The following is a 13875-nucleotide window of genomic DNA, read 5'->3' on the forward strand; positions in this document are numbered from 1 at the left end:
GTATCTAGCGATTGAAGATATAAAAATCACGCAGCTAATCACACATCTACACACGTTATACGTCTGCCCTTCCCAGTGACGTTAGATTACGTAAGATCAGTTGTGTAACTGTCGAGATATCATGAGATTTATATATGTAGTGTGCATGTGGTTGGGCAAAGGTCCACGGCCGCGGAAATCGGAAGCGGCGCCCTTACGCCGCGCTAGTCACGTACGCTCCGCGCCGCCGCCGCGCGCCGCCCAGCCAACGGTCGCCTTGAAAACTTGTTGCGATCTCCCCCCGCCGCCCTAACACAAAAGCATACCTTTCATCTCAACTACTTACTTACCCACATTTGATATTCGTCCTCCATAAAATACTGGTGCACAATGGCGCACAGTGCTGGCTGACTACACTCATTTCCCAGATAAACTTACCTACAACTCTGTACTCTGTACCTTTATCCTTATCGATCTCATCTTTGAATATTCACAAATTGTATTGACGTTTGAGGCACCCGTCGTCATTAGCGTACCTTCTTTGAAAGTAAACATTTATTTTCGGAACATAAACGTTGGTAAATTTCGCCAGATTCCAAACATTCAGTTTTCATTACAAAACTCGTTAAGTTTTCTCAAAATATGAGAGTATTGGGATAAAGTTGGCGTCGCCTTATTGATTGCTGTCGGGGTTGACTTGTGCTGTGAGTTTTATAATAACTGAACTTAATCCATTAAGAAGGATCAGTAAGAATAAGTAATAAAGAGCGAAATATGAAACATAACTGTTAAGAACTGGATTTGGAACGTGGGTGGCCTCAGAAATTGGTTCATGATATTGTTGCCAAAACAAGCTACAGATGTAAGTGACATGTAATATTATCTACAGTGTCTGTAACATTTTATACGTACAAGTACAAATTGAGTAGTCGAATGTCTTCCAATTATTCCGGTACAAATACCAATGCTGACTCCTTTGTGTTCAATATCACTACAGACGTTTGAACAATCGCTTTAAGTGATTAAAACAAACACAATTTTCAGCTAGTTACTTAATCAAATTCTGCCTACGTACCTGCGCAGTATTCTTGTTTAAATTAAATTAAGTAGATGTCTTAGCAGAATGTGAATATTAAAATCAACCTTTCAAATAAATCAAACATAATTTTTAAACATAATTCATTATACAGGTCGTAGGTACTTGCCCATAACTAGATTGGAAATTAACTGTAACAAATAGATATACACCTTCAAGTAGGTATCGGTGATTTTTTACTTTTTCTTGCCCTACACTAACAATGTGAAGAAGCGGTTCCGAATATTACAAATCCTCGTTTTTTACCCTTAGGAATACAATCTCCATTATTTCAATAAGACCATCCCTAGCCTACCCTTGTTATATTCTCTGAACAGTCCAATAAGCAAACTTCCCGTCACTCTACATTTTCGAATACCTTCAATTTCGGTTAACATCTTTATGGAAACCAATCAAAATATATTTAGGTGCCTATTTATATTCCAATCAGTCCAACGTCAATTAGGCAATTACGTGTAGGTACTCTTGGTAAATGTTGAAATCCTAATACCGACATAAAATGTACTATTTCATGGCATTACATTTTATCATTTAGCGTAAGTATTCAACATTCCCATAAATATTTATATGGTAATTTATTCTACTATCCTTCCCATCAACAGCCGAAAATAACCGCAACTAAAAATAGTAGCAACTAAACGCCCAAACTGGCCGCACGCGTCATTCACACATAATTTATAAATGCGACGGCTATTTTTAACCTGAAGAATACATTGGATGACATTGGTGCAAGTAGTTACATTTTTCATTGGCAGTGCGAGGGGTTAGACTGACCTGGTTAGAGTGTGACGTCTGTGGTGACCTCAACCCACCGTCGGCTACCAGACGAAGGCTGACAAGAGTTTCCCGCCACAATAAAACATTCTACACTCATACACAACATAGACAAACTCAACTTTTTGTGTATCGTAATATGAGCGCCCCCGTGTTCAAATTTTGGAAAGGCAATCGATAAAGCTATGGTTGGATGGTATACTGTTCTCGTTGATAAGGGTGTTGGTATTATTTGGTGCGCACATAAACAGTTTACAATACATTACAATGCTCGTTTGTACAGTTCAAAAAGAACACAATAAGCCACTTAAATAGCTACCTATTTTTCTTTCAATATTTCAGTACAAATGCGGGCATAATAGTTAAAAAAAGCACCTATTTTATACCAGCTGTTACAATAAACTATTCATAAATTCTAGGTCTCCTTTCCAGAACAGTTGCATCGTTCTTGGTTCAATGAAAACTAATCTAAGATAATTGGTTAATAGATAACTATTTTTTCTGCGCACATATCTAGCGCGACGCAGGATTCTTTGTTAGTAAACAAGAATATTGTATCGCCATAAAATGCAATTCAAGAACAGTTAGTATCAGAATTTATTACTAGATATAGACAAGTGCCAATAAGGAAAATGTGACGACATTAATGTTATTATATGGCAACATACGTAGCGCCCTTTGTTTCAGTTCTGGTATTTGTGACGTCGTAACACGTCAGCATTGCACAATGAAATGACGCCCTGGTAAGGGCCAGCCCAGTAATCACTAACAGTATCTACGCTAAAACAATGCACACTAGTAAGGTCATATCAATCTACTAGACTCGCTAAGTCTAACGTAGAAGATTTATGGAATTACACCGTGTATCGTGCCTGCTGTCACGTTGGCTCTACCACACGAATAAACCAATGCCGTGCTGACCACTATTATTTTTTATTATCTTGAAACGCTATGATAGTAACGTATTTTATCTTACTTGTTTACGTTTAAATTCATAACTTCGTTTCTAATTTAATATCCGATTAGGGTTTTTCTTTTTTAAATTCTCACTCTGTCAGTATAAGTTTAAATTAGACAACGTTATCTTTGGTAAGAAAAATAAGGGTACGAAAAACAAGAAAGTTACGTCTGACAAAAAGCTTTTACTGGTAGTTTCACTCGCGATTTTTCGTCTTAAGAACGATTAGTGTCATTAGCGATCTCTCACCAGATACATTTACCAGGAAAAGCGCCAGCTTTTTACTTTTACTAAAACTTCTCTCGTTTCGCCCTGTGAATAATGGCCGCATCGCATATTCGCCTTGATCACATTTCGTAGACAAACTAGAACAAACTCGTCCATCTCAACTAATATTTTCTAGCTCAAAGCCACTTCGTTCAGTATTCGGTGACATAAAGCAGTACGCGAGCGTGTGCCTTTTCTCATCAATCAACGGATTAAAAATGATGCGGTTACCTAATTGGATTCTCACATTTCAGCACACAGAAGCTGTGTAACGTTATATTATCAACCGCATCGCGCGACGTTAGGGAGATTGTATGGTACGGTGGTTTATAGATAGGTATACCTATCGCCAAAACACGACGTCAAAGCCGTATCTACTTAAACATTATGGTATTTTTGAATAAAAGTTTATTTATGCGTATTAATATTATTATGTAGGTCACGGCCGGCCGCGATTGCGACTATCGTAAACAACTGAACACACATGGTTCAGGTGCACAGAAGCCGTAAACTGTATCTTATCAGCATCATAATCACGTCTATATTTGATCTAGGTAATTTAATTATCCGTATTACACCGTTCAACGTTTTATCTCAAACTGGCCTTCATTCTTCATTCTTTTTGAGTTCCACCTCAAGATTTATCCCTTCTGAAATGATCGATCGTTTTTACACTGATTACTGTCAATCTTAATAAACAAGTTATATTTAGTTCGTAACTTGGCTTTGGATAAATGATTCTGGATCACGAAAGTGGGTAACATCAAACTCTACGTCATAAATCTTAATCTACATCGGGATCACTGGCTGCTTCCAGAAAGCTTCTGAGAAATTTAAATATGGGTTAACGAGAAAAATAGTTCGTATTTTGTTCAGTCGTAAAACGAACACGGCCAACCACTTCAGTCATTGAAACCACGCTTTCAGCAGTGGTACCTATAAACCTAAATTGAAGCATAATATGAAAATTGCTGATATTCAGTTGCCTAGCCCAGATATTTTAATTAACCTTTATACGAATCTGCATATTCCGTTCGTCATAATTTGTGTGACTGCAAAACAGAACCACGAAACCACAATCGATTTTCGGTCGAATGTCTATCCCACAGTCGTCCTTGCCGCCTGGTTTTGCTGAATTTGCAAACCTAAGTTGTATGTACTTCTACGTAGTACTCTGTAACATAGCAAAATACCTATACATACCTATAAATAAGTTTAAAAAGTCACTGCACAAAGACTAAATAGAATAGATAGGCATTAATGATGCATTAATAAAAGTAAATACATACAAGAGCCTCATACTGCGAATGATTTAATTTCTGTGCCTATCTACCTTACATCGTTATCCCTACACTATTTCGACAAGCTAGAGTACCGATACAGAATACTAAAGCTGACTTGGAATCTCTGCCTTACGCCTGCGCGTTCTCCCAGCTAGGTTAATACGGCTTTTTAATAAAATACTGTTAAGTACACAAATGTAAAACTACGTCTAAACACTTATTACATAAAAAAGCGTGTAAAAAGAAACCACGTAACTGTTCACACTATGACTGACACATCACATTTAAAACAGGAATGAAGAATACGGGTTAACTGCATACGTCCTTTGTGTTCATTGCGGATCGCACGACTCTACGTCATAGGTACATACAATAACTACATGAATCATTTCTAGTTATTATTTATTAGATTCTGAGTCTAGTGACGATAGTCACGACTAGTGAACTATTAGTTTACGTAAAGCTAGTTTACTTAAACCTTACTTCAACCTTTGCTTGCCTAAAGACAGTAAAAGATAGTCTTTTCTTCAGTTGAGTAGGATCAGATGTGGTTTTCGACTGGGTATTGACGCATCTCCACTCGAGAGCACATATATGGTTTTATTTCAAAATATGTATTTTCTTTTTGTCATTTCGAGATTTTAGAAAGTGGCTGTGAATGACCCATTCTCGACTTGAAGTTTACTTTAACGAAAATAAGTGTGAATTAGTGCTTATGGAAATTAGTCAACAGAAAGCAATTCGACGAAAAGTGAATCATTCTTAGTAAACGGAGGCAGTGAAGGGGAACTTCTGAAGTGTATATTTTTCAAGCGATTATATCCGATGACCGAATGGCCGTTACTCCATTTCGCTCCTTTGTCTTGGAATCTTTCCAGACCGGACTATTCATTGCAGATTATTTAATTTACATATTTTCGTTTCCAAGGAACTGTCTCATTGTTATTTCTAATTCTCAAAACTTCTGAAGTATACTGTTGTAGGCACTTATACAAATTTATGTGTTTTTCCTACTAGGTACCTTGAGTGATCTTACAGTAATATTCTGTGAATTTATCTGATATTTAGACATGCGCCTAGATTGTTTTCTTACTCACCCCGTCGTGACTTTATCTGTGACATAAATAATGTGAAAAAAATATTATTAAGTATTATATCTTCGCTGCGTATGCGACCAGCGTCACGTTGTTAGTTTTGTTTACAATTTTTAAAGAAAGTAATTTCTTATTCCGTGAAAAAAATATATAATATAACATATTCTATGTTTTTTTTAAAGATATGTAAATACTACAAAAATAATAACCTTCAAAAAACGGTATGATAACTTTTTGAACCAGTTAAAGTTTATCTGCATCTCAACTACTATTTCGGTCTTAATTCCGGCACAATGTCAACAAAAACCATTTAGTTTATAAATACGACTTACGTACCTACTATTAGATACTTACTGAATACAAGGTGATCGGTTGACGTCGTAAAAAACCGTGGTAACAAATTGGTACCTCACGCCAATAGATCTATGTCCGAAAATAGCTGTGGCTTTCACAAATCAGAGTAAGAAAATGCCGCGCGGGTTATCACGGCAAAGCGATAATTAAGCTAGTCAAATCAGTTACTTTTCACTAAACGTCAAAACACGAAATTACTACGGAATTTGTATGAAAGAGCAACCTGTAACGTTATAGAAAAACGTGACAAAATGTCGCACTTATTTTTTTTTGTCTTTATTAAAATTCATAAATAGGTAAGTAAGTTAAATTGAAAAAAGAAATTTTTTTTTGTCACCTATACATCATCACCAGCCCATTAACGTCCCCACTGCTGGGGCACGGGCCTTCCCTATGGATGAATAGGGAGATCGGGCCTTAAACCACCACGCGGGCCCAGTGCGGATTGGTGGTTATTAACGACTGCTAATGCAGCCGGGACCAACGGTTTAACGTGCTTTCCGAAGCACGGAGGAGCTCGAGATGAAAACTTTTTTTTTGTGGTCACTATGGCCTTTGCGAAAGTTGCTTAACTTCAACAATCGCAGACCGAGCGCGTTTACCGCTGCGCCACCGAGCTCCTCTTACATCTGTCTTTATTTAGGACCTAATTAGAACAATCTTTATTTGGTACCTAAAAAGTACCTAATTCATGACTTATCTTTGAGCTAGGAAACTACCCAACTGACAATTGTTGGAGCAGACACTTCCACTGACATCACTTAATAGATATTATCAGGACCTGAGAGCAAACCACTCGAACGTCGGCATTCCAACAAAAACTACGTACCTACAATCGTTTTTGTCGTCGGCCGATACACCTCGCTTCGATTTCTGTAAGGTCACGTGTACCTAACTCACGTCCGTTAAAGGAAACTATATTTACCCTGCTTTAGTTTACAACACCAAAACATTGCGTCTTAACTTTTAAGATGTAATTATTCCAAACTTAATGACACAATTTTATGTCATAGTAAAACGTTAACTAACAAGATTAGTGTCGTAATCAACGGCGAAACCTCCACACGTTTACTTCCTACACTAAGCATGGCAAGCAACGTTCAGGGATAACACTGCGAGGCGATAACCAAGTGTGTCAAGAACATTTCTAAAATTATCACTCCTGTTGGATGTCACACCATGGCCCGCCGATTGACGTACGCACCACTGATCAACGAATATGTCAATTAGTCACAAGCTCATCGATATCCTATTTCAGATTTTAGACTTTATCACGTTGCCAACCGGAGAATCATCTGTTTTCCCGTTTTCGACAGACTTTATCGCTATTTTCCACTATAGTCGTATCTAATACAACGTGTAGATAGATTGTAACAACGCTAGTCGAGCATAATTAAAAAGAGTGATTGAAAACAATTGGTTTAAGGCAAACACTTTTACGCTTTTAAATTACATCTAGATCGAAGCGACCCATTCTGGGCGCGCTTTCAGCCTGATGATACTTAAGGCGGATAGAGCTTACCGCAACCACCCCAGATGTAGTCATATACCACAGAGTCATGCAGGAAAAGGTGAATAAGTAATTAATTACGTAGTCTGACCTAAGAGGAAAGTCTAATACATTCACGATTAGTACTAGTAAGTGAAGATACTTGGAAGGCGGTATTTCTGTAACGTAAGGTAGTAGTGACGCGACGTCGCGAGCCACGAGGCCGCGCCGCAGCGCCCGCCGCGCCGAGTTTCAGTATACCGATAGCGCTCATAGCTGCCACACGTAATAAGCTTGATAGCACTGATAAATACTAGCGGCTACTTTCGAAATTCAATTGAAAGTTTTGCATTTGATTTCTTTTTAAAAAAAATTATTTTGTGAAATGCGCGTGTGCGCCGAGAGACAGTGCGTTCGTTGTGCGCCGGCCCGTTGGCTGAAGCGTCGCGCCGCCAGGATGGCAAACTCAGTGGAATTGTTGCATTTTCAGTTCAAACGTATGCTGAACAAGGAGCTCAGCCACTTCTCGGAGTCCAGCAAGTCCGGCAACCAGATCTCAGAGTACATCTGCTCCACATTCTTGGGTGAGTTGCACACTTAGTTACGTCGTACGCTTAAGTCCATGAACTAGTTCTTATGACAAGTTGAAAACGGCCTAGTTAAGAAAATAATATTTTTAATAATGCATTGTATGGAAAATTAATTAAAAATGAAAATTTAACTGGTTAATTATCAACTTACATCAAGAAAACTTTCAAAAGTTTACTTAGAAGTCAAGTTCTGTAAAAAAATCTTAACGCAAAGTAACGTCGTTTGGATAAATTTCATTTAAACTCACTGGCCTGTAACCATTACATAAATTCTATTCCTTTACATAATATACCGGTAGTTATTACTACATATTCTGTAAAATAATCATTACTTACAGTTTATTAGTGACTATTATAGCATTCCGTGATCATGTTAGGAAACTACAACTCATTTTAATTTGTTATCTACCAGAAATACTAGTAAACAACTTTGTTGTTGCCAACATAATCTTAGAGACTGTAAAATAACAAAGTGCTTTCTCTTAAAAGACGTAGTATTTTCTATGAGTCACTGAAACAATGGAATATGAAGCTACTTTCATCAATGCGTCATACTAAATTAAGTCTAAAATAAGTTCTCATCAAAAAGTGAGAAAGCGTGACGTATGCGCGGCGGCATGTTGGTCGCGCCGCCCGCCCTCGAGACAAGCCTGCTTACGCACGGCCCGCCCGCCCTTGTTCTCTAGCTCAATATTGTCGTAAAACCTCTAATTACCTAACTTTTTTTTAAACATATTCATTTCTTATAAGTACACAAGACTTTGAATATCAAATATAACATCCACAAAATAATGTAGCTTTCTACTGATGAAAGTATTTTCAAAATCTGTTTCCTTCAAACAATAGTAACATTTTATAACATTAGTGTAGATCTAGGCTAAGGACATAACAGTAATTTAATAAGCAATATACTCGAATGAAATAACAGTAATAAGCTTGGATACATACGCTCGTAATTGTCAACTATAAGTGCAGACTGTTTTGAATTATTTTATAATCGTAATTCGTAACCAGGTTCCGGACCAGCCAAACTTCAGGTAGGTAAGCGGACCCTGTCAAAAAACAGAATAATACTAGGGAGATGATGAACATAAATAAACGGTTTACTATCTAGAAATAATAACATAATTATCTGAGATGACCCTTTGCGCACGCGTGCGACAACATCGATACAGCGAGGTTGAGGCCAGAATTTTTACACTCTATGAATATTCAAGTGGAATTTATAGGGTCCGTAAAATAAGCATGAGCAACTCAATGAGTCAGTCATTGAGGCAATTGGCGGCCGAGCGGGCAATGGGCCCGTAATTAATTTGTTTGCTCTGATCTGACGCCCAGCTCGAGCCAAATATCTGACTGCCAATATCCATAATTATTATGCAGAACAAATGCACTTGCATTCCTCCTGAAATTTAATAAGTAGATTCATTATTGTTTCGAGATAAAACAGATTTCTGCTATTGTAAATTCTATGCAAATTCCAGTTGCGCTAAAATTACAGCTTTGTATAATGTTACTTGGTTTAATTATTTGTCTAGCGTTCTATTTCATACATTCATTTGTAGTATTCTAAGCTTCCTATGCTCATTGACGTCGACAATGCGGACCTATGTATCTAGTCCTGTTTAGTAGTGAAGTACTGAAGCGTACAATCGTCCTTAAACAAACGAATAAACAATTGTCAATACAGCTGAACGCTCAGGCTGAAAACACTGGAAGTATTTTAATAAAAAAGGCAAATTTTTGTTTTCAACATTCTCCATACTAATATGAAAGAAAAACGAAATGTTTGTCTGTCTGTTCTGTTACCTTTTTCCGTCTATATATGGATTGAAGTCGCGGTCGGAATTTTTTGATAAATATAGAGAAAGCACATACAAAAACACAGCTTCATTTCCCGATTGCCAAACAAAACAAATACTATTATTCCGGAGTCAAGCTAAATTTATTGAGACAATTGGAATTAGCTCTATTATTACGACGAAAGTGGGTGTAGGTATTAGTTATTTTTACCTCTGCTTTTTCCGCGCCTCATTTTTATCGACGATTAGATATGAAGTAGATAGGTGCGTAGTACTACATTAACCAGATAGCGGTCGCCGTAATCCTTTGTACGTCTATAAGTATCTAGGATTATTTCATCAACTTTAATCGCCTCATGGGTGGTGATAACGAGCCAATTATAAACTCGTATTTGTCGCACACGGACGCCGTTTCAATTTAAATATAAATTTGTTTACCTGGCTTCAAGTAAGTTTTTTGTTTCCAAACCAGATCTGTGAATATTATTTTATGTAATATTACCAACTGCGTGTTTAGTTAACCGGCCGCGACATAGTTTGTACAGTGATATAATTTAAATACCGGCTGATTGATCACTAATCGCCATAATAAATGACACAGATACAGTGACCTAGAATAGCACCGATCACACGTAATAATAAATGGATATCTACTTCACATGCTCACCTACTTTCTTTTATTTTCGGAACGCAATAACACAATTTCGAAAAATACGAGAAATTCGGTAATCAATACTATTTACGCAACTTTTCAAGTAGGTACATTTTTAAGAACGTTTTAGGTCATCAGACAAAATGTAACGCACTTAAACGATCAGAAACTAAATAAAACTTTCTCTTCTTCAGACAAACAACAGGAACTCGATCTGCCCTCGTTGCAAGTTGAGGAGAGCGTTGCGGAGCGCACCAAGAAAAAGGAAAAACCACGTCATGGAGGCCCAGCTACTACCATGTCTCAAGTTAGTATATCACTCGAATATCAAACCCAATACTATTTACTGATAACAAGCGACATAAACAAATTCGATTAACGCTAGGATTGTTTTACACAGATCACCGGTGTGAAACGGACACTGACACATACCAACAGCTTCACTGGAGAGCGCGTGCCGCGATATGGAGTAGAGACACCTCACGAGGAGGAGCTCGGCAGGCTGCTGGGCGAGATCGACCGCTGGGGCGTCGACATCTTCCGGATCGGTGACCTATCCTGCGGCCGCCCGCTCACAGCCGTTGCGTACGCCGCCTTCTCCTCGCGGGAACTGCTGTCCACGCTACAGATACCTGCCCGCACTTTCCTGGCGTTCGCGCTCACTTTGGAAGAACACTACGTGCGCGATAACCCCTTCCACAATTCGCTGCACGCGGCCGACGTGACCCAGTCCACGAACGTGCTGCTCAATACGCCCGCGCTGGACGCGGTGTTCACCCCGCTAGAGGTGTGCGCCGCGCTGTTTGCCGCCTGCGTGCACGACGTCGACCACCCGGGCCTTACCAACCAGTTTCTCGTTAACTCTAGCTCGGAACTAGCTCTCATGTATAATGATGAATCAGTATTGGAGAACCATCATCTCGCCGTAGCGTTCAAACTACTACAGAATGACGGTTGCGATATATTTGTCAATCTGCACAAGAAGCAGCGACAAACGCTCCGTAAAATGGTCATAGACATGGTGCTTTCAACAGACATGTCGAAACACATGAGTCTACTTGCAGACCTCAAGACTATGGTGGAAACAAAGAAAGTCGCCGGCAGTGGTGTCCTACTACTGGATAACTACACGGACAGAATACAGGTGTTAGAAAATCTCGTACATTGTGCCGATCTCAGCAACCCCACTAAGCCCCTGCCTCTCTATAAGCGATGGGTGGCGTTGCTTATGGAGGAATTCTTCCAGCAAGGAGATCGCGAAAGAGAGCAAGGAATGGACATAAGTCCGATGTGCGACAGGCACAATGCTACAATAGAAAAATCTCAAGTCGGTTTCATCGATTACATCGTGCACCCTCTGTGGGAGACGTGGGCGGACCTGGTACACCCCGACGCGCAGGACATCCTCGACACCCTGGAGGAGAACCGCGACTATTACCAAAGCATGATCCCACCGTCGCCGCCGCCGGCACCCGCTCAGCCGCACTCCTCCGATGACGACCGCCCTGAACAAATACGCTTCCAAGTGAGTATACAAACATTTCTTCTGGACAATCATACATCTTTACTCATTCAAGAACAGGACTTCTGTAGCCATCGTCCCGATCCCAAGTATTTATAGGTCCTCTAATTAATGGTCATTGACTGATCACTGACTGGTCAATGACTGGTCTGACTGGTCACTGACAGGTCACTGCCTGGTCAGTGTTCATAAAAGTATTAACATACTCATCGATTACTTACATATCTCTAACAAATCATCTGTTTGTCTCACAGGTCACATTAGAGGAAGGGGAAGGCTCAGAAGAGTGTGAAGGTGAGGGCGATGGTGGGATGTGACGGAAACTACTGGGAATCTGCAAGAAACTCTCAGAGAAGATGCAAGTGTGGTGGAAGCTCTGGCAGTAGAGCGGCACGGGCGGGCCGGCGGCGGCGCGCCCGCACCACGCGTGAGCCGCGCCGCGCCCGCGCTGCGCCCCGCGGTCGACCTCTTGTTGGATAATAATAATAACACTTGTTGACGCTTACGTCGAAATGGAACGATCTGTGGGTGTATCGTGACATTTCGATTATGATTATTTATATGTGATTATTACGCAATGTTGTTTAGAGTTACCTAACGACTAAATAATTATGTCCCTCCAATGACTGTGTAACATTCGATTGTCTAGTGTTTTACTATTGTTTCGTTTTATCTAACCAAAGATATGAAGAATTCGGTTATTAAGTTGACAGAATCGTTCGATATCCCTGTAAGTAGTTAGTCTTCGGTTCTTAAAGTTAAAGTCGTGTAAGTAGTTATAGTCGTCGACACCGCTATACCGGTTCGACTAAGTAAGGACATTGAAAACGCTTATTAATTGGTATGAAAGGGTAATTTATATTGTCATATCATCCACGTTTCTCATATTTAATACGGGTTTGCGATAATGATGTTATTCACCAAAATATATTAACATAATAGGTATCCTAAATATAAAAACTATTTTAAGGTAAATTTTAAAAATTGCCTTTCGGAGTTGTTATTGTGTCTTTTTTCTGAATATTTAATATTCGGCCAGCCTCTTACTGTGAAGACTCTCCTTAGTTCATCTGTTATCATAGCTTTACTTGCGTTGGTGAACCTAACAGCACCTCATTTCTTATGAAGGATCGCTGGCGATCCTCTTACTTTTCTCTTTAGAATAATGTATTATTTTTGTAAATTACGTATTACCTACTCTAATTCTCTTTATCAAAAAACATTAGTCATGAATTTTAAGTTTTTTGTGAACGCAACTAACAGCTTGAAGTGTTGATTAAATAATATATTGTAGGCATACTAACAATGAGTGGTTTGCAACTAAGTTTTCTCTCGATCAGTGAGTTGAAATATTTTCAGAAGTAATTAGTAAGGTCCAAACTATATCGCCATAAGGGCCGGGTCTTGCAATACCTAGTTCGTTCTAAGTAGCCAGTGTCTACCCTGTCTAGGCACTCTGCGCACAACGTTTCATTCAATCTTCTTTCATACCACATTCAGTTCGATTTACTTTTACAATTTCATCGCGCCCAAATACTTCACACATTACTGTATCAATTAATTTCACTACAGATCTGATTTCTGATTATTCTCACATGCCTCGTCAATTGAAGCTTACGATCACAAACGGCACAAACAAGTGTATGTTACGAGGAGGTTAATACCTACTTAATTATTGTATTATGTTTGCATTTCATTGTATCCATCGTATTTAATATAAAGATTTTATTACTTATGAGCTGGTCTCTATGTTTTCATGTACTCAAAAGATATTTACTTGTTTCGATTAAACGATTTAGTTCCTCGCCCTTCATTTGTTTTATATTAATTTTTCTCCTGTCATCTGTGAGTATTATTACTGAAGTATTCTAAGTCATCCTGTCTCATTCATCAGTGTCAAGTCAAGAATGAAGGTCCAATGTACATTATTTTCGTAGGTAATGTAAGAGTTGAGTTGGCGGCCGACTGGCAAGGTGTTAGTAGGTTTGTTTGTTTCTGACCGATTATACCGTCGC

General features: G+C 38.9%; 1 protein-coding gene across 9 annotated transcripts in view; it reads left to right on the forward strand.

The window, feature by feature from the left end:
• LOC126366726 (cAMP-specific 3',5'-cyclic phosphodiesterase) overlaps positions 1-13668 on the forward strand; it is a 480018-nt gene extending 466350 nt beyond the window's left edge. For 8 of the 9 annotated variants that reach the window (XM_050009948.1, XM_050009953.1, XM_050009952.1 and 5 more), the window contains 4 exons: positions 7785-7878; positions 10533-10645; positions 10724-11863; positions 12115-13668. In XM_050009948.1, coding sequence (XP_049865905.1) covers positions 7785-7878; positions 10533-10645; positions 10724-11863; positions 12115-12177 — 1410 coding nt within the window. In that variant the 3' untranslated portion in view covers positions 12178-13668. The remainder of the gene's footprint in view (positions 1-7784; positions 7879-10532; positions 10646-10723; positions 11864-12114) is intronic. The other variant, XM_050009946.1, reaches the window with a different exon arrangement.
• The last annotated feature ends 207 nt before the right edge of the window (positions 13669-13875 follow it).

This window comes from Pectinophora gossypiella, chromosome 5 (assembly GCF_024362695.1).
Source record: "Pectinophora gossypiella chromosome 5, ilPecGoss1.1, whole genome shotgun sequence".
Lineage (NCBI taxonomy): Eukaryota > Metazoa > Arthropoda > Insecta > Lepidoptera > Gelechiidae > Pectinophora > Pectinophora gossypiella.